General features: G+C 39.7%; 1 protein-coding gene across 2 annotated transcripts in view; it reads left to right on the top strand.

The window, feature by feature from the left end:
• Positions 1–16126, top strand: part of LOC121385733 (BTB/POZ domain-containing protein 2-like) — a 20973-nt gene extending 4847 nt beyond the window's left edge. The window contains exons 1-2 of one of the 2 annotated variants that reach the window (XM_041516501.1): positions 11143–11655; positions 13393–16126. In XM_041516501.1, coding sequence (XP_041372435.1) covers positions 11375–11655; positions 13393–14461 — 1350 coding nt within the window. In that variant the 5' untranslated portion in view covers positions 11143–11374 and the 3' untranslated portion in view covers positions 14462–16126. Of the gene's footprint in view, positions 1–11142; positions 11656–13392 lie in introns of those variants that run through there. The other variant, XM_041516502.1, reaches the window with a different exon arrangement.
• Positions 16127–22472: the final 6346 nt, after the last annotated feature.

Raw genomic sequence — 22472 nt, 5'->3', positions numbered from 1 at the left:
AGAGAGAGAGAGAGAGAGAGTGAGAGAGAGTGAGAGAGTGAGAGAGAGAGAGAGAGCGAGATCTAATACAATAAAAACAACAACACAAAACAAACGTTACTGATTTACTTGGGCTTACCCACTTACAACCCCATTGTTGTTGATCGTGCACGTGTCATTTGCGTGTTAACTGTGACGTCAGTTTTAGTCGACGAATACCGCCATTGGTATTCATAAATAAAACACACAAAATAAATAGCACTCAACATTCAGATTTACTTACAATCCAGAGTTGCAAACATGTTAACGATAGAATTGCCGTGGTCACTATTTTTCCACGGCAAATTATTTGCGGATGCCAGACATTTGGTAATTCTGACATACAGTCATCAGAAGAAACCCACTACATTTTTCCTGAGGCAACAAGGCTGGGATCTTTTATATGCACTTTTCCACAGACACGAAAGCACATACCACAACCTTTGACCAGATGCGGTGCACTGGCTGGAATGAAAACAAACAAACATACCCCCCCCCCCCCCCCCCCCAAAAAAAAAAAAAAAAAAAAACCCAATCAGTTGAATGACACATAGATACATCTATACATCTTATGGCCAAATTTAACAATATAAACTTTAAAAAAACCTTGCTCTCTTGCTACATATACCTCTATACAAATGTCTGCCTACACTAAATAATTTAACTCAGAAAGAAAAGAAAAAAGATAGGAGTCTACCTAGGCTATCCTAATTGTTCTGACTTATGCAATCAGAACAACATACACATTTCTCTTTGACCTTGTAGGTTAATGGGTTTTTTATTTTTGTTTTGGGTTTTTTTTTTTGTGGAGTGTCTTTTTCCCGTCGAATATATTAAATGTTGTTCTGTTTATGAGAACATGCATATAAAAGATCTCTTACCTCTTGTGTGTTTCCGGAAATGTGCGGAATTTTGTTTAGGCAAGGTAGGTTAGCTATTTCACCAGATAAAAATAGCTATTTATGTACTTTTTTCACCTACATATTAATGAAAATGTATTGGAAAATCAAAAATAATAACAATACAAGTTTGATTTTTCTTTAACGACTAGAGCGCATTGATTTATTAACCATGGTCTACCGGAAGTCAATAATTTTGGTAATTTTGACATATAGTCTTAGAGAAGAAATCCGCTAAATTTGTTTCTATTAGTAGCCTAGCAAGGGATATTTATGCACCATCCCATAGACAGGATAGCAAATAGCACAATTTTTGATATACCAGTCATGGTGCACTGGCTGAAACGTGAAATAATCCAATGGTCCCACCGACAGGGATTGATCCTAAACCAACCGCATACCAAGCGAGCGCCTTACCACTGGGCAACGTCCGACCGTATCATAATAAAAAGAAGAAAAAGACATACAAAAAACACGTCTTGGCCAGTGTGTTTTGCATTACAAGACGTTTGCTGACGTGGCGGTCTATTTTCAGATTTATGATGCGCCATCCGTCTAAATATTATCCGGCCTCAGATTACAGTCATCTTCCCATTTGTCCGCGCAAGTAGTCTGCTGTTTGACTGTGATTATTTCATGGCAGACAGCTATGAAGTGGCAACTATTCGACTGAAGTGACAGGGGAGAGCATGTAGTTTGTATATATGTGTAACATTTTGACATTAAAGACTTGTTTGTTGTAATTCCGGCCCATGCAAAAGTAGTTTTTTTTTTATAAAATGGGTGTACTCTGACCATGTTTAGAGGGTGTGTTTGTTATGATGGGAGAAAGAGCTGGACAACAGAGGTTGTCCTTTTCAGGGTATATGTCCCCCAGGCAGGCAAAGGTGCATACAAAAATCCACGGGCCTGCTGATATTAATAAAAATGTTATAGCCACTAAGGCTATATAGAAACATATAGCGAAATTAATTGTGGTCTGCGGCCATCCCGCTGTCTGCGACAGAGCCGGACTAGACCATTACAGAGAAGGGGTGTAATCATACAATATTTACCTGTGCTGTACAGTGTTTTATTTTGTTTATTTCTGTTTACAATTACGAAAGAAAGAAATGTTTTATTTAACGACGCACTCAACACATTTTATTTACGGTTATATGGCGTCAAACATATGGTTAAGGACTACACAAATCATACGAGGAAACCCGCTGTCGCCACTACATGGGCTACTCTTTCCGATTAGCAGCAAGGGATCTTTTATTTGCACTTCCCACAGGCAGGATACCACAAATCATGGCCTTTGTTGAACCAGTTATGGATCACTGGTCGGTGCCAGTGGTTTACACCTACCCATTGAGCCTTGCGTAGCACTTACTCAGGGTTTGGAGTCGGTATCTGGATTAAAAACCCCATGCCACGACTGGGATCCGAACCCAGTACCTACCAGCCTGTAGACCGATGGCCTAACCACGACGTCACTGAGGCCGGTAGTTTGCAATTAAATGCACAGAACACGCCACTCATCCACCCATTGCAGCAGCAGCGATGGTACAGCCCACGCTTACCGGGAAAGAGACACACAAAAACAACTTCGTGTCGTTTATAAGACAAACAATTACAAATATTACACATTTAGCATACTCTACAATCAAACACAAAGTCACAAGAGCCCATAAAATCGAGAAATGGATAGATTTCTTTACAAACCTTGACGTTTTTACATTTGCAACCAACAGCAGACAAGAAAAAGCATATTGATTGCGCATGTGCTGAGGGTAGTGCTTAGTTTATAAGTGAAATTCTCCCTCTAACAATAATCCAGTAGTCCATTAAGGTGTAAGCACCTGGACACACACACGTCATCTATATGGGGCTATCTGTCCAGGCTAGTGGGAGGTAGTAGTGAGTGAAAAGGTTGGGTAGTGACCTTACACCAGTTGATACACCTGGACACACACACGTCAGCTATATGGGGCTATCTGTCCAGGCTAGTGGGAGGTAGTAGTTAGTGAAAAGGTTGGTAGTGACCTTACACCAAATATAATTCTATCCGGTGAAGAAATGGAATGGGGGAGGTGGGGTCGAGTAGTCATATTGTGCAGACACAATGGGGGGGGGGAGGGGGGAGGACATCAACCTAACTGTCGGTTCTCGGGCTCTTGCAAACAAAAGAGAACTTATTTTAACTCAATGTTATTTTAGTAACTTTTCTATTTCTACATCTTTATTTGTGTGTTGTGTTTACAGATTTCATTCATTATGAGAAAGTCTGTGTAACATGATATCCCAACTAGTAACGTGAAGCGCCAGAAGGGGTGGGGCGGGGGCGGGAGCGGGCGGTAGGGGCAGAACAGCACAAGTTGCTGCTGGAGGTCCCATCTGCTACAACAATACCGTATTATTGTGTTTAGATCAATGTGCTATGTATGTGATGTGATATAAAAATATGACATGCTATGGTTTGTTCTAGCCCTAAAAAATGAATATTGAGCCCCTACCTAAAAAGGGGAGTGATTTTTTTTTTTAAATCCGACCTACCGTACCTAATTTTTCTAGACCTGTTCCTGGAACCACACATTTTAATAAACATACTTATTAATTCATATGTTAAAAAGTAATAGTTTTCATTCGACCTACCTTACCTATTTTTTCTAGAAATGTTCCTGGAGCAATACATTTTATAACCCCCCCCCACCCCCAAAAACAAAACAACCCCAAAAAACAACAACAAAAAAAACAAAACCCCCAAAACACCCCACATTATTAATCGATATCTTAAAAAAGTAATAGTTTTCACACGAATATGCTTGAAATGTTACATATAAAAGTACGAATGGCGAGTTTTGTTTCATTATTATATTAAATTTGGCGATTTCTGTTTTAATGTGGCTACAAAATTCGGAATGTGGCGATTTCATAAAGTCAATATGGCGAGTTTTGTTTTACTTCAACAAGGATGTAACCCCCCTAAAACCGTTCTATGTGCTATCTTGTCTGGGGGATGCTGCATATAAAAGATCCCTTGCTACTAATGGAAATATATAGCTTGCTTCCTCTCTAAGACTGTCAAATGTTTAACATCCAATAGCCGATGATTAATAAATCAATGTGCTCTAGTGGTGTCGTTAAATAATAATACATTTTTGTATCGTTATTTTGACCGCAATTTCGTTCGAAGCAAACGGCCACCTTTTTGTTAAAGGCAGATAGCGTTGTTAACATAAACATCTGCGTTTGCGCTCGAGGTTTTATTTATCTCGATGAACTGGGCCAAAGAATGTACCACCCTTGTAAAACCCGTTTATCTACACATACCTCGTAACACGGTAGGTCACGTTCACACTGACAGTTATCGGGGATTTCAATTCAGGTGACAGAGAAACAGAACACGTCGTCGTGTGATAATAAATATACACGTCGTCACCAAATAGAAAATAGTGTTTCACGACAATCGTATCACGTGTCATGTCGTGTGAAGGTTCTTTTTAGCTAATCAGTTGCCATTGCCGATAATGTTAACTTTTTAAAAGAGAAATCTTATCACATAAGTACTGGATCAAAACACCCAGATAATACACCAATAACATTTAATCAACCTGAAAGACCGTGGATAGCGGTTGTAGTGGGTCACGTGATACTTACAGGGTTTGCACTTGGGAGTTTTTTGTGTGTTTTTCTTTCCATTCGGGCGAGTCATGTTAGCACGTTGATTTGCCAGTGCAATTTTTGAGTCTCCCAAATTATTATTATTTTTTAATGTATTATACTTGGCAAAGATCGGTTTCAATGGGCACACGCAATTTGTTTCTAAAGTATAACAATGTTTATAAAGAGGTAGTTGTTATGTAAATAGCTTTTCTTTTCATTTCAACTTATTTACGTGCTTATATCCAATTATGGTTCAAGCACACTGCCCTGGGCACATACCTCAGCTATCTGGGCTGTCTGTCCAGGACAGTGGGTTAGTTGTTAGCTGTTAGTGGTTAGTGAGAGAGAAGATGGGCTTACGTCTACCCATTGAGTCGCTAAAACTCGCTCTGGGTAGGAGCCGGTACCGGGCTGCGAACCCTGTACCTACCAGCCTTATGTCCGATGGCTTAACCAGGACGCCATCGAGGCTGGTTCTACCCTTCAAATGAGTACTGTAATGTAATGAGTGGCTACTGAATAAGAGTAACCTATGTGGGCGACGCTAGTTTATTTCTAGACGTAACGTGGCGGTCACCGTATTTTAAAATGGGATGAGGTGTCGTCGCACATCAGGCACGGCGGACCAGCGGTTTGCTGCACCCCCCACCCCCCAATAATTCTGATTAAAAAATAGTATTGGTAGTAAATCTTAAGGCAGACATGCATTTTACTTCCAGAATGCAGGAAATTGCATTTCAGGACATCTAGGTTTCAATATTTTACGGGAGAACAAACCCCCGAACCCCTACAAACTGCTTTGTGCCGTCGATCTCAGTCATCCCCACCCCCACCCCCACCCCCACCCCCAATATCTACTTGTTTCCGCCGTGCCTGCACATTTCTTTTTTATACTAAAATGACGTGTTGACTGTTAGAGAGGAACTGCTGGCAAACGCGTGAATTACAATATTCCTCGATATCTTCATTGTCGAATATCAGCTCAGGTCGCGGATTTATTAACAATAGTGGGAAGTCGAAGTCGCTGTAATATACTGAAGGGGAAAAGAAAGTATACCAATGATTTCTTAAATATTTTCTTATATCAGACCGATAGTCAAAGTGCATACAATAAAAAATCGATAATATTGACATCGTCCGTGCAAACCCCACTCCCTGTTCTGGCATTGGCTATTGTTGTCGCAATCAATTAGTGAAAAATCCATTTAACGTTTTGCATGGACTTCTTAAGTTGCACGTGCAAAATGTGTATAAAAACGCAGAAGTATGAATGTGCAGAGTCCACTTGTTCATAAAATCACCCAATATATGCCACGTCTAACGGCAGAACAGAGGGAACGCGCCATTGGTATGGTGCAGGTGAGAACATCGTACACCGATATTACACGACGATTTGCTTGCACCAAAACAACGATAGTTCAACATGACAACGCCAGGCCCCATACTGCTCGGATAGTACAGAACTTCATACAAGCAACAACATCGATGTTTTACCTTGGCCAGCTCGATCTCAAGACATGTCCCCGCTTGAACACCTTTGGGATCAACTTGATACACGAATCCGATAACGTCCCAACCCACCAGGTAACAGACAACAGCTTGCACAGGCTCTGGCAGAAGAATGGAGAAGAATACCCAATGACGTCATCAGGCGATTGACCCGTTCCATCAGACGTCGTGGCGTGGCGTGTATTGATGCTCAGGGTGGCCATACCCGTTATTAGACATTCATTGCCTACACATTTATTGGAAAAGTTGACCGTGTTTATTTCAGCACATTGTGTCAATTCACAAACTGACCCCACGTGTCTATCGAACATTATCATGTAACCTATAGGTATTGTTCAACTGTGAAATTACATGTAATAAACTGAAAATGTATAAACTTTTCAATAAATGTGAATGTTATAATAAATATGTTTTAATTATTTTATTTTCGTTTTATATTTCGCCGGTATACTTTCTTTTGCCCGTCAGTATATGTTGGACCTACTTCGGTTTAAAAAAAAAAAAAAATCACACAACAGACGTGACCGTTAAGACCCCGACTTGTTTGGTGTCATAGGTCACTTGTAACCTTGTCTGTCGGTGTTTTTACTTTGGCGCCAGACTGTATATTGAAGCATGTCGCGCCATCTGCGGAGACCAATTAAATTCATTTTAACATAGCGAACCATCAAAAACTTTAAAGTATCACGTTTCTAATAAAAAATACAATTCTTTGTTTAAATTTTATTACAGGAAGTAATAGTATTTAATATCGAAATATTTCTATTATATCTGAGTGTATAATTTGAAATTTTTCCTAATGAGAGCGGTACATGACGAAAAGTTACGAAATGTACCGATAAATGTCCACTTCGCCTATTTTTATCAAACGTCTCCCCTTTTTTTCTCAATTCTCATACAAAAAAAGAAAGAAAAAAAAAGAAAGAAACGCACAAAAAAGAAATGATAGGGCAGCAATTTCACACACTGGCCGGACCAACATGGTTTACATTCAAGGGAAATTAACGGCACAGAGATATAGATATGAAACTTTGCAGCCACACGTCGTTCCAATTATTTAACGACACCACTAGAGCACATTGATTAATTAATCATCGACTAATGGCTGTCAAACATTTGGTAATTATTACTTGTAGTTGTCACAGAACACCCGCTATATTTGCCCTAATGCAGCAAAGGATCAATTATGAATAACGACAACGTTGTATTCCAGCACGACAATGCAAGACCGCATACAGTTGCTTTCCGTTAATCGATTAAATACATCTTTCCAGAGTAAACACAATCTACTTTTGCGTTTCTTCTTTTGAACGTATATATATTACCACCTTTTACCACTGAGCCATCGAAGTTTCAAGTACCCGTCCCCGCTATTTCTCCCCCTCCCCCCCCCCCCCCCCCCCGTAAATACGCCTCGTGTGATGCACTGTATGCAACTAGTAATTGGTTACCAGAAACCTGTTTTGTGTGATGTGAATATAAATATAGATTTTTATGTACTAACGATTGGGCTGTTCCATGTTTCATCAGATAACTCATACATTGTTAAAAAAAATATGGAGTAGTCTCGCTCTGAACAGTATGTTAAAACAGAAAGTGTTTTTTTCCACGAAATCACGTGACATTCAAGGAAGTATTTTTCATAAGGTTTAGAAATATTGACGCTGGGAGAATTCGGAGGTATGTACACTTTTATTTCAAAATAACCACGCCTTCAGTGGTTAAGTCTGTTACTAGTTCGCTCTGCTAGCGATTAAATCACTGATTTTATACACAAATAGTTCATGCCACAGAACAGTGAAAGTCAGTGGTTAGGGTACAAGACACCTATAGGTTTTCCATTTGTCGAAATGTTTATTTTTATAGATACTATGGGTGGTGGATGTTATAACTGGTGTATTCCACCGGCGGAAGGCTTGTGGGTGTGGTAGATAGGAGAGTAATTGTAATAGATAAACAAATGAATTCTCGCTGGGTGAAAATTAAAGGAGGGGAGCCGCGCGGCACAACACGCTAAACAAACAACCCCAGAAAACCCAACAACAGATAAATCAATAAAAAACAAAAAAAGAACGGAAAGTAAACAAAAACGGAAAGCAAAAAAAAAAAAAAGAAGGAAAATAAGGCGACAGCTTTGCTACCATATATCGTTGTGTGTTCGTCGACTTTGTGGAAAGACATACTCCTTATTTTGCATCTCAGTATATATCGTTGTGTGTTCGTCGACTTTGTGGAAAGACATACTCCTTATTTTGCATCTCAGTATTTGGTACAAAAACGTTGCTACGAAATACAAGCTGACTCATCTTTTATGAACCGTTAGTTGAACCGGATATGTTGTCGGTCTGACATTTACGGGCAATTCCGATTTCGCTGAACTGATCAAAGATTTAATATTATTATTTTAACAAAGGTTTGAAGATATATGAAAAACAATAAAGATGTTTGTAACGAGATCCCCTAATGTGGGATAAAAAAATACGTTCCTTTTATTTGTATTTTCATCTTCATTGAATGAATCGATCGCTTTGATATCGCCAGCTGATAAAACGTAGTTTCGGTTTTGTAAAGGCGGTGTATATATTATTTGTAATGAAAAGGAAAAGCCGATTCTGCATCAATAATGTGCTGGGTGTGGGGTGCCGCGCTCTGATTGGTTAATTAATCACGTGACGTCCCAGCGTATTGCTGCGTGTTGTGCAATCGCGGGAATGTCCCATCGCGCTATAAATAGATCACGCGTCACCCCTCAGTCGGATAGGTCTAATAAGGTCACCGTTATAAATCGTAGCGTGGGACTACTACTTGTGGTGGTGGTGGTGGTGGTGGTGGTGGTGGTGGTGGTAAAGTTATATACAATTCTTTGGTGAATTGTGCTGTAAAAACATCTGGTTATATGGAAAATGAGCTACGAAAGGTTCCACTTTCGTCATAATTTGGTTGATATCTTCAATGTAGTGGGGGCGGGACGTAGCCCAGTGGTAAAGCGTTCGCTTGATGCGCGGTCGGTTTGGGACCGATCCCCGTCAGTGGGCCCATTGAGCTATTTCTTGCTCCAGCCAGTGCACCACGACTGGTATATCAAAGGCCGTGGTATGTGTTAACAGTTATCCTGTCTGTGGGATAGTGCATATAAAAGATCCCTTGCTGCTAATCGAAAAGAGTAGCCCATGAAGTGGCGACAGCTGGTTTCCTCTATATCTGTGTGGTCCTTAACCATATGTCTGACGTCATATAACCGTAATTAAAATGTGTTGTGTTCGTCGTTAAATACAACATTTCCTTCCTTCCTTTCTTCAATGTAGTGATTTTAACCACATAAGTTAACTTTTTCGCCTTTGGGATTTTATTTGGTATAGTGCAACCTACACTTCAATGAATATATAACTGACACAGAGTTGTCTCGCTTTGTATGTAACAGTATTTTAAAACTGAAAGTTACATTTTCCAGGGAATCACGTACTATTCGAGGAAGTATTTTACTTAAATGTTAGAAATATTGATGCTGGAAGAATTCGAAGGTACGAACACTTTTATTTAAAAGTAATCACGCCTTCAGTTGTCGAGTCTGTCACTTGTCCGTTCTGCTATCGATTAAATCGCTTGATTTTATACACAACTAGTTTATACATGTAGTTACTGTCACAGAACAGTGTACGTGATACAGGACACGTCGAAATATTCCTTTTCATAGATACTATACAAAGGGACTTGGGCTATGCATGTCATAACTGCTGTATTTCACCGGCGGAAGGATTGTGGATGTGGTAGATAGGAGAATATTTGCAATACAGAAAAATAATGGGGAAAACGTTAGTTGGACACAGTGGAAAACAGTCATATTTTAAAAATTCCGGCGTCGCATAGCAACATGTAAACAAATACACCTTGTTATTTGAGAACCACCAATCCGTACTATACTATATCAAGTAATATTTGTAAAGCTTCGGCGTCGCATAGCAACATGTAAACAAATGGACCGTAGATATGTAGAGGAGGCTGAACACTCGCTGACACTCGAGATCGCTCCTATCACTGCGGGTTATTTGAGAACCACCATACAGTATTATACTACATACATTCACGTGCATTGTGTACGCCACACTGTCAATAATGGTGATTATTGTGTTGTCTAGTTCGTTTTTGGTTTTGGTTTTTTGTTTTTTGTTTTTGTTTATGTTGTGTTCTTCTTTATCTTTTGGTGTTTGTGTGTGTGTGTGTGTGTGTGTGTGTTTCTGCAGTGCCGTAGGAAGGTGCCGACAAGTGTGTGTGTGTGGGGGGGGGGGGGGGGGCAGCCACAAACACACACGCACGCACAGACATGTATGTATGTTTGCATCTATGTTTGTATGTATGTATCTATGTGTGTATGCATGCATGCAGGCAGGTAGGTAGGTAGGTATAAACCATCACTGCTGCTATTGGATCAATTGTACGCCAGTGGTGTGTGTGTGTATGCATGTGTGACTGAATTGGGTTCGTTGTTTTGCTCGTGTGTGTGTGTGTGTGTGTGTATGTGTGTGTGTGTGTGTGTGCTTTTCGTTTTTTTTTGTTTTTTTCTTATTTTGAGAGGGTATTTTATTAAATAAAACATTAAATAAAGAGACTATCCTGTTTTATTTTTAAAGCTGTTTTGGGGTTGTTTTATTAAATAAGTAACACAAATTAAACGGAGTTTTTGTATATTTGTTTCTTACTTGCGAAAATATTTGGATTGGAAATCCAGTTTGGGCTACTTACAAATATTGTGATGGTGAGAAACACGTTGACTATACAGACACTAATATTCTAAAGAAGGAAATATATTTAATGTGTAATACTAGTCGTTACAAAATTGTGTTAGTTGAAGACATCTTATAATGCAGAAATTCAGGGTAGTCCCTTCAGAAAATATTAAGGAAGTGTTTTACAAATAGACATGAACCTATTCCCAGTCCCGTGAATGGTTCCTTGTTGATGCATGAACCGCATAATAAAACAAAGAGAACAAGGCAGCTATTTTATGTATATTTTCAGGGACAAGATGGCGAAATGCAAATCAAGTAGTCAGACTGAGTCTGGTCTTGACAGCTGGCAGAGCAAAAAATCTGTTACAGAATATCTCAGACATTTTCTTGAAAATAAAATGTTCATTGACGTCACATTCCGGGTGGAGAAAGAACAGAAGAGCGCCCAGGCTCACAAACTGATTCTCAGCATAAAGTCGATTGTACATCACCAAGTTTGATTGTAGCTACAATCGTTTCATAAAACCTGGGCCCTGTGACTCTAATAAACTAAACTGTATTTTCAGCTACAAAATGACAACTCGGAAAAGACCTCGATTGTCTCAGTGGGGATCTGTGAAGAGCTGGCAGAGAGAAGAATCCATCACTCAGTGTCTGAGATACTCTCTTCAAAAGAAAGTTCTTACTGACGTGACTTTCAAGGTGGGGAGAGAACAGAAGAGCGTCCAGGCTCACAGACTGATTATCAGTATCCGCAGCGGCGTGTTCGAGGCCATGTTCTACGGACTATTGGCAGAGCAGGGTGAGATCGTCATTCCGGAAGTGGAACACGACATATTTGAACAGTTTCTAAGGTATGTACATTTTATTTTCAAATATTATGCGTCAGAGTAATTATTTAGGGACTGGGATAGCTGGAGAAGGGATCACTGTTTAGGATAACATATTTGAACATTATATTAATTACAGTAATTATCCTGTTAGTAAGCTAGATTAGCATGAAGAACACACAACTATGAATTGCTTTGTATAACAGACCTTGCCCATGTTTCTTGAATTTGCTGCTGTTAAAACTATAGCACTACTGCTGCTGCTACTACTATTACTAAGAATGTTGTTATGGCGGTGGTGGTGGTGGTGATAGTGTTTTTGTTGGTGGTGGTGGGTGTATCGAATAGGAACGCTCTTCAAGGTATCAAGCTGATATGGTCGGAATATTCACTGGCCTCCAACTGAAAGACAAAATAATCATTGCCCACTTCCTCTGTATCTGCTGGCAACGCCCGACGCCTGTGGCTCTCTCCTCCTCCTCCCCCCCCCCCCCCCCCCCCCCACCCCTTCAGCACAATGGTAAAGATTTCGGTTAATGGCAGTCGGCCTAGGATCAATCCCCGTCAGTGGGTCCATTGTTCAAGCCAGTGCCCCACGACTGATATGTCAAAGGCCGTGGTATGTGCTACCCTGTTTGTGAGATGGTGCATATAAAATGCTACTAATACACACAAATATGGCGCGTTTCCTCTAAGACTATAGTATATCAGACTTACCAAATATTTGACATCCAATAGCCGATGAATAATAAATCAGTGTGTTCTAGTGGTGTCATTAAACAAAACAAGATGTAACTTTTTTCTTTGTTTGCTTCTTCTTTCTCTTCTTCATTCGTCTTTTTTTTAAATCTCTCCTATTCTCTCCTTGTTAAAGTTACGGTATCGGGTTACCATATTATAACAATGTTTATTAATGTGAAATACAAACTCAAATGCTTATTACAATTTTGTTTATGTTCGCTATGAACAGTGATCGTCAAAAGTATACGCTCAGTAATAAATAAATAGATAATGACAATGTATAGAACAAAAGAAAAATAGATTCGATCTTTTTTATTTGATAGGGTGATGAATAAGAATAACATATGGTCTTGACAATGTTTCGTGCATCGGAACACACACACACACACACACACACACACACACCCTCCCCCCGCCTCCGAGTGTGACGTAATTATTGACGCCCTTTTACCTGTACCGCTTATGTCAACAGCTGGCCAGTGTCGGAAATTTCAAGGTACCCCTCCCCCCCCTCCACCCACCCATCCTGGCAGGGCTGCCGAAATAGTATATGGCTGGTGTAGGGAATGTCACGGTAAACTTCCCAACCATCCCGGTAAGATCTTATACCCAGGATGTATGTTTTGGAGTTAAAGAGACTATCCGACAATCGAGATAGTTAAATGTGTTCAGTATCACGTGAGAAGCTCGGCGCCTAAAGTAGTGTCAGAAATAGAACAAAAAATATAGTTGTCGATTATTTCTTTCATATTAAACAAACAAGTAAATATTTTGTAAATATCTATTTAATGATACTCTACCTAATTTCGCATTTACTTGTTTGGGCTCTCATTGATGTACAAGGTGGTGTTTACTCTTAAAATTCAAAGAAAGATGTCAGTAAACAGGTGACTTGCAAACTTTACTGGAATACACTATAAAAGATTTTGATCATCTATTCTAAATGTTTAAATAATAAAAATATTCTAGGGACTGCAGCTTTAAAGTGAGATGAGGACACTTTTTATTACTATTTCACAGGTATCTCTACACAGATGACGTCACAATGGATGGTGCCAGTGTAATGGGTTTGTTGTACGTATCAAAGAAGTATGACGTCAAAACCCTGGAACAGAAGTGCCTGGCGTATTTATCTTCATCGATGACGTCAGACGACGCCTGTGTGATACTGGAACAGGCCCACGTGTTTGGTGAGCAGGAATTGAAAGAAAAGGCTCTGACCTTTATTTTGGAAAATGGAGATGCCGTTCTAAAATCATCTGGAGTTACCGACCTTTGTCACGAATGCTTGGTTAAGATCATACAAGCGGAAGAACTGGAGACCGATGAACAATCTGTCTTTGAAGCTGTTGTGGCGTGGAGTGAGAGCGCGTGCAGGAAACAGAACAAAGGTATAACTCACGAAAACAGACGACAAGTGATTGGGGAAGCCATAAAGCTCGTGCGGTTTCCCACATTTGATCAAAAGTATTTCGTTAAAAATGTAGTACCAACTAATTTGCTGAGTGACACAGAAAAACTCAAGATCTTGGCACACTGCGTATGTCCAGATGAAAACGTTTCACCATTTAACGGCAAAAAGCGCATAGGTGTTATTCGTCAAGAGAAAATTATAATACAGCGCTTCACCATAAAAGATAATTATTGTTGCACATTTTTTACTGATAAGGATTATGGAATTATATTTTCCATAAACCAAGGCGCATCACTACTAGGATTCCAGTTGTATGGTCCCTATAAGAGAACCACTTCAAATTATGACGTCAGAGCTTTCATAACTGACCCGACAACAGATGACGTAATCGAAGGTTCATCAGTGACAAAATCAGTCTTAGTCGCAGCTGGGACGACAACATATGACGTGGAGTTTCCTCGACCCCTAAAACTGAGCAAAGACAAGAGGTACAATCTGATAGTTAATATCAAAGGACCTAACTCACGCTGTGGAGGGTCGGACAGATCTGCAGTAAAGAACGGGTCGTTTGTGTGCTCGTTCTTCAAGTGCCAGGAATCCAAACACGGTAACAAACTTTGTTCATGGACAGATGTTGATGTAGGACAGATACCTGGTTTGATGTTCTTAGTATGACAACCTGTAGTTGAAGATAATGTTATAGTAAAGTAGTGTTAGTATGGAGTCATCTTCCTAGTAGTACTTGGTGGGACTTTCTCTAACAGCCCAGCTAGTAGAGCATTGGAATCTTATAAATCAGTGCTCGAAATACTGCCGTCCCGACCACTTTTTGTCGGTGAACGTCACCACGGGCTGGGAAATATGTTTGCCTTTATATTGTATGATCATGTTTGGTCTGGTAGGTTTTCATTTAGTCCGGCAGAATTTCTGGTTTCCAGCCAATTTCAACCCCTGTATAAATGGTCCGAAGTTCCACCCCATTCAGTATTGATTGCTTTACATGTAAATGTTACAATTTGTGGCCCAGAGGCCCGGGACAGACATAGACTTGAGGGTGTAGTAGTGTTGGTATAATGTCACCCTCCTGCGCAGTAGCCAGTTAAATGTATTTTGTTAGCTCTGTTGGTAAAGCTTAGATACAGACATACATATGCATGTACGAGTGCACGCACACGCACACCGAGATACACACACACACACAGAGACACGCACACATACGTATAGTTGGTATTGCGTAGATACATACATACATATGTATGTATGGGCACACACACGCACACACGTACAGCGACAGACACGCATACATACACTTACATATTGATACATATAAAGTTGGTATAAAGTGCTCCTAATTGAATATATGCTTACTATGATTATTACATATAAAATTGTTTTGTCATTTCTAATAGCAAGCCCTTCAACCCTCATAGGTTTAACTAATGCGCGGGAAAAGGTCTCACATCACTATATATTTGAGCACGATATTCACCTCTTTCGGTGTTCACCGAAATAATAATTGCATCAAAGACACCGGACGTATAGGTTTTTGTATTTGTTAAAACCTTTTCATTAAATGTATCATTTTTTTATTTAAAAAACCCAGTTTCATTTATTTGATTTCGTGTCAACTAATTTTCGTGCTTATATCCAGTTAAGGTTCAAGCAGGCTGTCCCAGACACGCACCTAGGCTGTCTATCCAGGATAGTGGGTTAGTTGTTAGTGGTTAATTAGTGAAGAGAGGGTGTAGTGGTCTTACACCTTAACCATTGAGTCGTTAAAACTCGCTCTGGGTGGACGCGGGTATCGGGCTGCGACCCCAGTACCTACCAGCATTATGTCTGATGGCTTAACCACGACACCATCGAGGCCGGTGTGCGGCGTGCGTACCCTACACCACATCGTTACAACTTTTAAAAGAAAACCAAAGAAAACCAAAGAAAATAAATAATAAACAAAAGAACACAACAAAAAAAACCCTGAATGGAATTGTGTAAAAATACTGGGGTTGAAACGAGTAAAGGTAATGACACTGTATATTTGATGCACTGATAATTATCTTCATTAATTAATGGATTGGGTGATGTACTTGATAAATTTACATTGAAGCATCAATTAGTCCCTGTAATTTAGCCAACCGCTATGATGTAGGTTGGAGGCCTTGACTAAGGAGATTTATATATTTTGCATGTATTGGTTACTATAATTTCTAAATTTTGGTATTTATGTGTGTGGTTTAAAAAGTGTACATATTTTGTTTCACGTATACATTTTATCTTGGGCATTTGCCATATTAATGTAATGTGTTAATGATACAATCATTCTGATACGTTGTAATTATGGTTATTTTATAAATGATAAATGTATGTGTGGATTTTGTTTTGTTTGCATTGTTTTTGTTCTGTTTGCGTTTTTTAATTGTTTTTATTATTATTATTATTATTATTATTATTATTATTTTGTGGTAAATTGCTTGGTGCATTCATAACTTGTATCTCTCTCTCTCTCTCTCTCTCTCTCTCTCTCTCTCTCTCTCTCTCTCTCTCTCTCTCTCTCTCTCTCTGTGTGATTCTCTCTCTCTCTCTCTCTCTCTGTGTGATTCTCTCTGTCTTTGTTTATGTGTATTCCGTTTGCACCAAAGAGAACCGATGAATATGTATATAACTAAATAGTAAATAATGCTAATTCAAATAAAACATATGATTAAAAACATACATTCAGGAATTTAGAGAGAGAGACCGACAGAGAGACTTGCCAAATCAGGACCGGCTATATACATGGAAAATAATTACAAATATATTATTTCATGACAAAATAACGGCAAATATTTGCTGAAATAAAATAAACAGTCAGAACATGAGCGATATGGGACGTTTATATGGGACATATTGATATGGGACACATTGATATGGGGCACGTTGATATGGGGCACATTTAGTGACGCATTCCGAAATATGTTGAAAAGCCATACTGTATGTTAACAGTGTGGCATTAATGTCCACATAAAGTACAGATATATAAGTATTTACGTTTCTAGACAATCATTATATTATATGGGACACGTTGATATGCGACACGTTGATATGAGACATGTTACTATGAGACAAATTGATATTTGACACGTTGATATGGGATACGATGATATGGGACACGTTGATGTGGGACACGATGATATGGGACACGTTGATGGGGACACGATGATATGGGACACGTTGATATGAGAAAAGTTGATATGGGACACGATGATATGAGACACATTTAATGACGCATTTCGAAGTGTCTCGAGAATCACTGTTGTACAAATGTATGTACCAAGTTTCAGAACAATCCAAATGGTATAGATTGCAAAGCAAAACTTGACACAAAGACGTGAGACCGACAAATCGGTATTTGAAAAGCCACGAGGACGAACGTCATAGCGTCGCTAAAATAGATGAGAAGACTTCCAGACAAAACCCATTGAATCGACCAACAGAAAATATTCGCTGAAATAAACAGTCTCAACATGAGCGATATGGGGCACGTTTATATGGGACATATTGATATGGGACACATTGATATTGGACACATTTAGTGACACATTCCGAAGTGTGTTGAAAAGTACTACTGTATGTTAGCAGTGTGACATTAGTGTACAGATATATAAGTATTTACGTTTCTGGACAATCATATCATATGGGACAAGTTGATATGCGACACGTTGATATGGGACACGTTGGTATGGGACACGTTGATATGGGACACGAAGAGTGTCGAGTATCACTGTTGCGTGTCATTGTGAATCAAATTTTGAAAATAGTTATGTCATATTTATGGACAATCAATTCAAACATTGGAGAAGATACGACGTTCAAATGTTAAATCAAATTCAAAATTTTCAAAATCTCTGTTAGTTTGTGGATAGTGCCAAATTTTGAAACAATCCAGTTAATAGAGACTTCAACCAACCCCCCCCCCCCCCACCCACCCACCCACCCACCCACACACACCAACACACACCAACACACTGCCTCCTTTCCTTTTTCTCCTTTGACTTCCATCTCATGTCTTCCCGATCTGGCAGCTCCTCCTTCTTTTGCTGTCCTCCTCTACAACCCAGTCCTTGTCTCTCCAACCGCGGCAGGTGCTTGTCTCAGGTGACTATTCGTGCCAGACACTTGCAATGTCCTATCAGCCTTTAGCTGTGTGCTTAGTCTGACCACTTCGGCAGTGTTCAGTAATTACTTCTGGCATTGTTAAGAGGCACTTGTAACCACTTACTATGCTCCCCTACTACCGGCGGTCATTAAGTAGTGCCGTGGGTCAGACCAGCTTTATTAGCGGCAGAGGACGAGGATGCCAGGTGGGTGCAGGGAAATGCATAGAGACTGCACCCGTGGAAGACGTTGAGACAGGTAGGTGATGATGTTGACAACTAAGAAGACAGAGTCCGAGGAAACTGACAGCCAGGGTGGAAACAGATTGAAGGCGTAGGAGAAATTAGTAAAAAAAAAAAATATTAAGATAATGAGAATGACAGGCAAAGAGTAATTGATGAGAAAGATGAATGGAAGTGTTAGTCAGCTTTGACGGGATTTGAGCCACTGTCGTCAGCTTGATTGTTCAGCAGCTTGTCCACTAGACCAAGGAGTTCACTACTTCAAAAGAAAACTTGACAGAAGACGGACGTCGGGGTGCTGAGGGTGTGGTGGTGTGGGAAAAACGTCCGTGTATGAAAGGTTGTCGAAAATTCGTTGCTAGTATCCAAAACAACGCAGTCAGCTTTTGTTTTCTTTAATTCATTCATTTCAACTTAGTTGCATGCGTATACCCAATTAAGGTTCAAGCACGCTGTCCTGGGTACACACCTCAGCTTTCGATGCTGCCTGTCCAAGACAGTGGAGTAGTGATTCGTTGTTGTTCGCAAGGGAGAAGGTGGTGTAGTGCTCTTACACCTAATTACTGAGTCGTTAAAACTCGCTCTGGGTGGGAACCGGTACCAGACTGCGAACCCTGTACCTACCAGCCGTATGTCCAGTGACTTAACCACCTCTCTTTGAAAAGACCGCTAATCCCAGAAGATCAACAAATGGACACTGACAAGATACGTCCGCGTTAACAAATGAAAATGTCAGGATGTGTGTCATGATATGCATTGATGGCGAAGACGCGTGAGTTTATTCAAAATGCAGTTGTGTTTGTGTTTTGCATTAGTAAGCTGTTAAAACACGGCGATCTATAACTGCGTACCCATAATTCAACTACACATCAAGCTATCGTAACACGTGCAATGTCATGTAGCTGATTGAACAAGGGACTTGCCAAGCAAAACGGATTTTGATGACCTTTTAGTATGTCACGTGACTCGCAACCCTGTCTTTAAGCTGTTATTAACAGAATCGACAAATAAGAAATAAAGTTGATTCCAGCGAACATATTGAATTACCCATGGTCTGACCCACGGCACTACTTAATGAGCGCCGGTAGTAGGGGAGCATAGTAGGTGATAATTATATAAAAAAAAAAAATAATAATAATAATAAATCACATACGTTTCTTTATAAAGCTTTAATGTTTTAATATTTTGTTTGGCTAACTCAAATTTCAATTTCGCTACAGATATTATGACCCAGTTCGCCAAGTTGCAAGTAATATTTTCAATTGAAGTTCTTTATTGCTTTAAGTTATACAACGTGTAAGCTTTATAATAGAAGCAGCAGATTATAATAAATACATATTTACAGTACTTGATAATGGTGGGGAGCGTAAACCTTAAAGCCTTTACCAGGAAGGAACACCGACACCGATACAATGAGCAGATTTAAGACGCCCAATCGACTCTTTGTTATATCTGATGTCAACATCGCCGGGAATTAAGATGACAACGCGACTAGGTCCAGGCGGTTTGCGCTTCTCGTCTCATTCTCACAAATAATGTCAAGGTCACTAAACGTACCTTTAACCACAATCTGATTAAAATTAGCTCTACTGGGTCTACCAGTAGATATAACAGCATTGCACGGACTCCCATGTCCAGGTGACATTTCATCTATAAATAACAATTAAATATCAACCAATTACACTTCGCCTGTTATAAGTTATTCGGGAGCATACAAATTCTAAAAATATCGGGCGAGACTATTTATGCAATAGGCCAAATTGTTGGTCTATTTCAACATTGAAAAAACAGGGGGAAAGTGCACTAATAAACTCTGGATTGTATACTAGTATAAACAGATTTTATGGCTATACCATCACAGGTTTTTTATTTTCGTCTTAAAACTATTTTTATATACAATTTTATATTGCAATTAGTTTCCGGCATACTTTGTAATTCACCCGAATCATTTCGTATACCATCGGCATAATCCCGAATGTTTTCAAATTCTTTTCAAATCACTGGCATGATTTCACAAGTAAGGTTTTGATTGGTCGAATGAAAGGTCAACTGGACATGAGCTTCAACGGGCTGCTGTTAGATCCACATGTAATAGAGGAGCTAATTTTAATTAGATTGCCTTAACCATCTCTTGGTGGATGTTTTAGATAATGTTGTTTTGAGTAGACTCTAATATTTCACAGCTTCTGATCTAAAACAGAACTATAATTACATATCTATTCTTGGTTGTAAAATGAGCGATTAAAGTTGCCACACTAGTATCATATTATAACATAGTAGCATAAACAACACTAGTAGTAGCAATTGTAGTAGTAGTTGTAGTAATAGTAGTAGTAGTTGTAGTAGTAGTTGTAGCAGTAGCAATAACAATAGTAGTAGTAGTAATATTAATAATAATAATAGTAGCAGTACTAGGATTAGTTGTTGTTGTAGTAGTAGTTGTAGTAGTGGTCGTAGTAGTAGTAGTTGTTGTTGTAATTATTGTATTGGATTTAATAACTGTAGTACAAGTATTAGTAGTAGCTTTTATAATATTATTTATAGTAGTAGTAAAGTTGTTGTATTTAAATGCAGTACATAGATGATATTAAACGAGCTACAATGTATTACTAAAAAAAAAAAATGTTTTATTTAACGACGCACTCAACACATTTTATTTACGGTTATATGGCGTCAGACATATGGTTAAGGACCACACAGATTCTAAGAGGAAACCCGCTATCGCCACTACATGGGCTACTCTTCCGATTAGCAGCAAGGGATCTTTTATTTGCGCTTCCCACAGGCAGGATAGCACAACCCATGGCCTTTGTTGAACCAATTATGGATCACTGGTCGGTGCAAGTGGTTTACGCCTACCCATTGAGCCTTGCGGAGCACTCACTCAGGGTTTGGAGTCGGTATCTGGTTTAAAAATCCCATGCCTCGACTGGGATCCGAACTCAGTACCCACCAGCCTGTAGACCGATGGCCTGCCACGACGCCACCGAGGCCGGTATGTATTACTAAGTCACACGTTTACTTTGTCGTGAGCTTTAGCGAGTGATAAACGAACATTATTCACGTAGCCCAGGGGTAAAGCGATCGCTTGATGCGCATTCGGTTTGGGATCGATCCTCGTTGATGGGCCCATTGGACTATTTCTCGTTCCATCCAGTGCACCACGACTGGTGTATCAAAGGCCGTGGTGTGTGATTTCCTGTCTGTGGAATGGTGCATATAAAAGATCCCTTGCTAATGGAAAAATGTAGCGGGTTTCCTCTCTAAAACAACCTGTCATAATTATCGTATATTTGATATACAGTAGCAGGACCGTTGATAGAATGTTTTTTGTTAGGGAGGGGGACGGGGGCAACTGAGCAGTTAATAGTCTAAAACTCCTTAAACGGTTAAGAAGAGACTTTTCTTTCAGTTTCTATAATTTTTTTCCGGATTTGTTTCAGAGGCAACTGCCCCCCCCCCCCCCCCCCGCCCTGCGCCCCGCTAGCTACGGCCCTGAATAACCGATGATTAATAAATCAATGTGCTCTAGTGGTGTCTTTAAACAAAACCAACTTTAAACGATGAATTTGATAATACATAATAGCGAGTTTGATATTCTGTTTATTAATGCAGCCTGAATAGATGTTTGATATCACCGACTAATCAAGTGACCAGTTAAACAAGAACATGATATAAGAGATTATGATTTTTATTCCCCTGGTTAGGAGAGCCCGCTAGGGTAATAAATAAAGTCAGTTTGATATCACCGACTAATCGTTGTCTGACACTGTATTCGACACACCTAGGCTCGTTAGATACGTTTTGAACCACTCGTTTTAAAATCAACTTTAAATAGTAGCTATCGACCACTAACGCTGACATACATTTGACCCTCCCTCTCCCCCTACCACCCCCTTACAAACTCCTGGCTCCATTTCTTCCTAAGATGCAATAGTTATCAGGGCCATAGCTAGGATATTATTATTATTATTTTACCGGCCTCGGTGACGTCGTGGTTAGGCCATCGATCTACAGGCTGGTAGGTACTGGGTTCGGATCCCAGTCGAGACATAGGGTTTTGAATCCAGATACCGACTCCAAACCCTGAGTGAGTGCTTCGCACGGCTCAATGGGTAGGTGTAAACCACTTGCACCGACCAGTGATCCATAACTGGTTCAACAAAGGCCATGGTTTGTGCTATCCTGCCTCTGGGAAGTGCAAATAAAAGATCCCTTGCTGCTAATCGGAAAGAGTAGCCCATGAAGTGGCGACAGCGGGTTTCCTCTCAAAATCTGTGTGGTCCTAACAATATGTCTGACGTCATATA

This window comes from Gigantopelta aegis, chromosome 12 (assembly GCF_016097555.1).
Source record: "Gigantopelta aegis isolate Gae_Host chromosome 12, Gae_host_genome, whole genome shotgun sequence".
In the NCBI taxonomy this organism is placed as follows: domain Eukaryota; kingdom Metazoa; phylum Mollusca; class Gastropoda; order Neomphalida; family Peltospiridae; genus Gigantopelta; species Gigantopelta aegis.
This window is presented reverse-complemented; position numbering and strand designations above follow the sequence as displayed.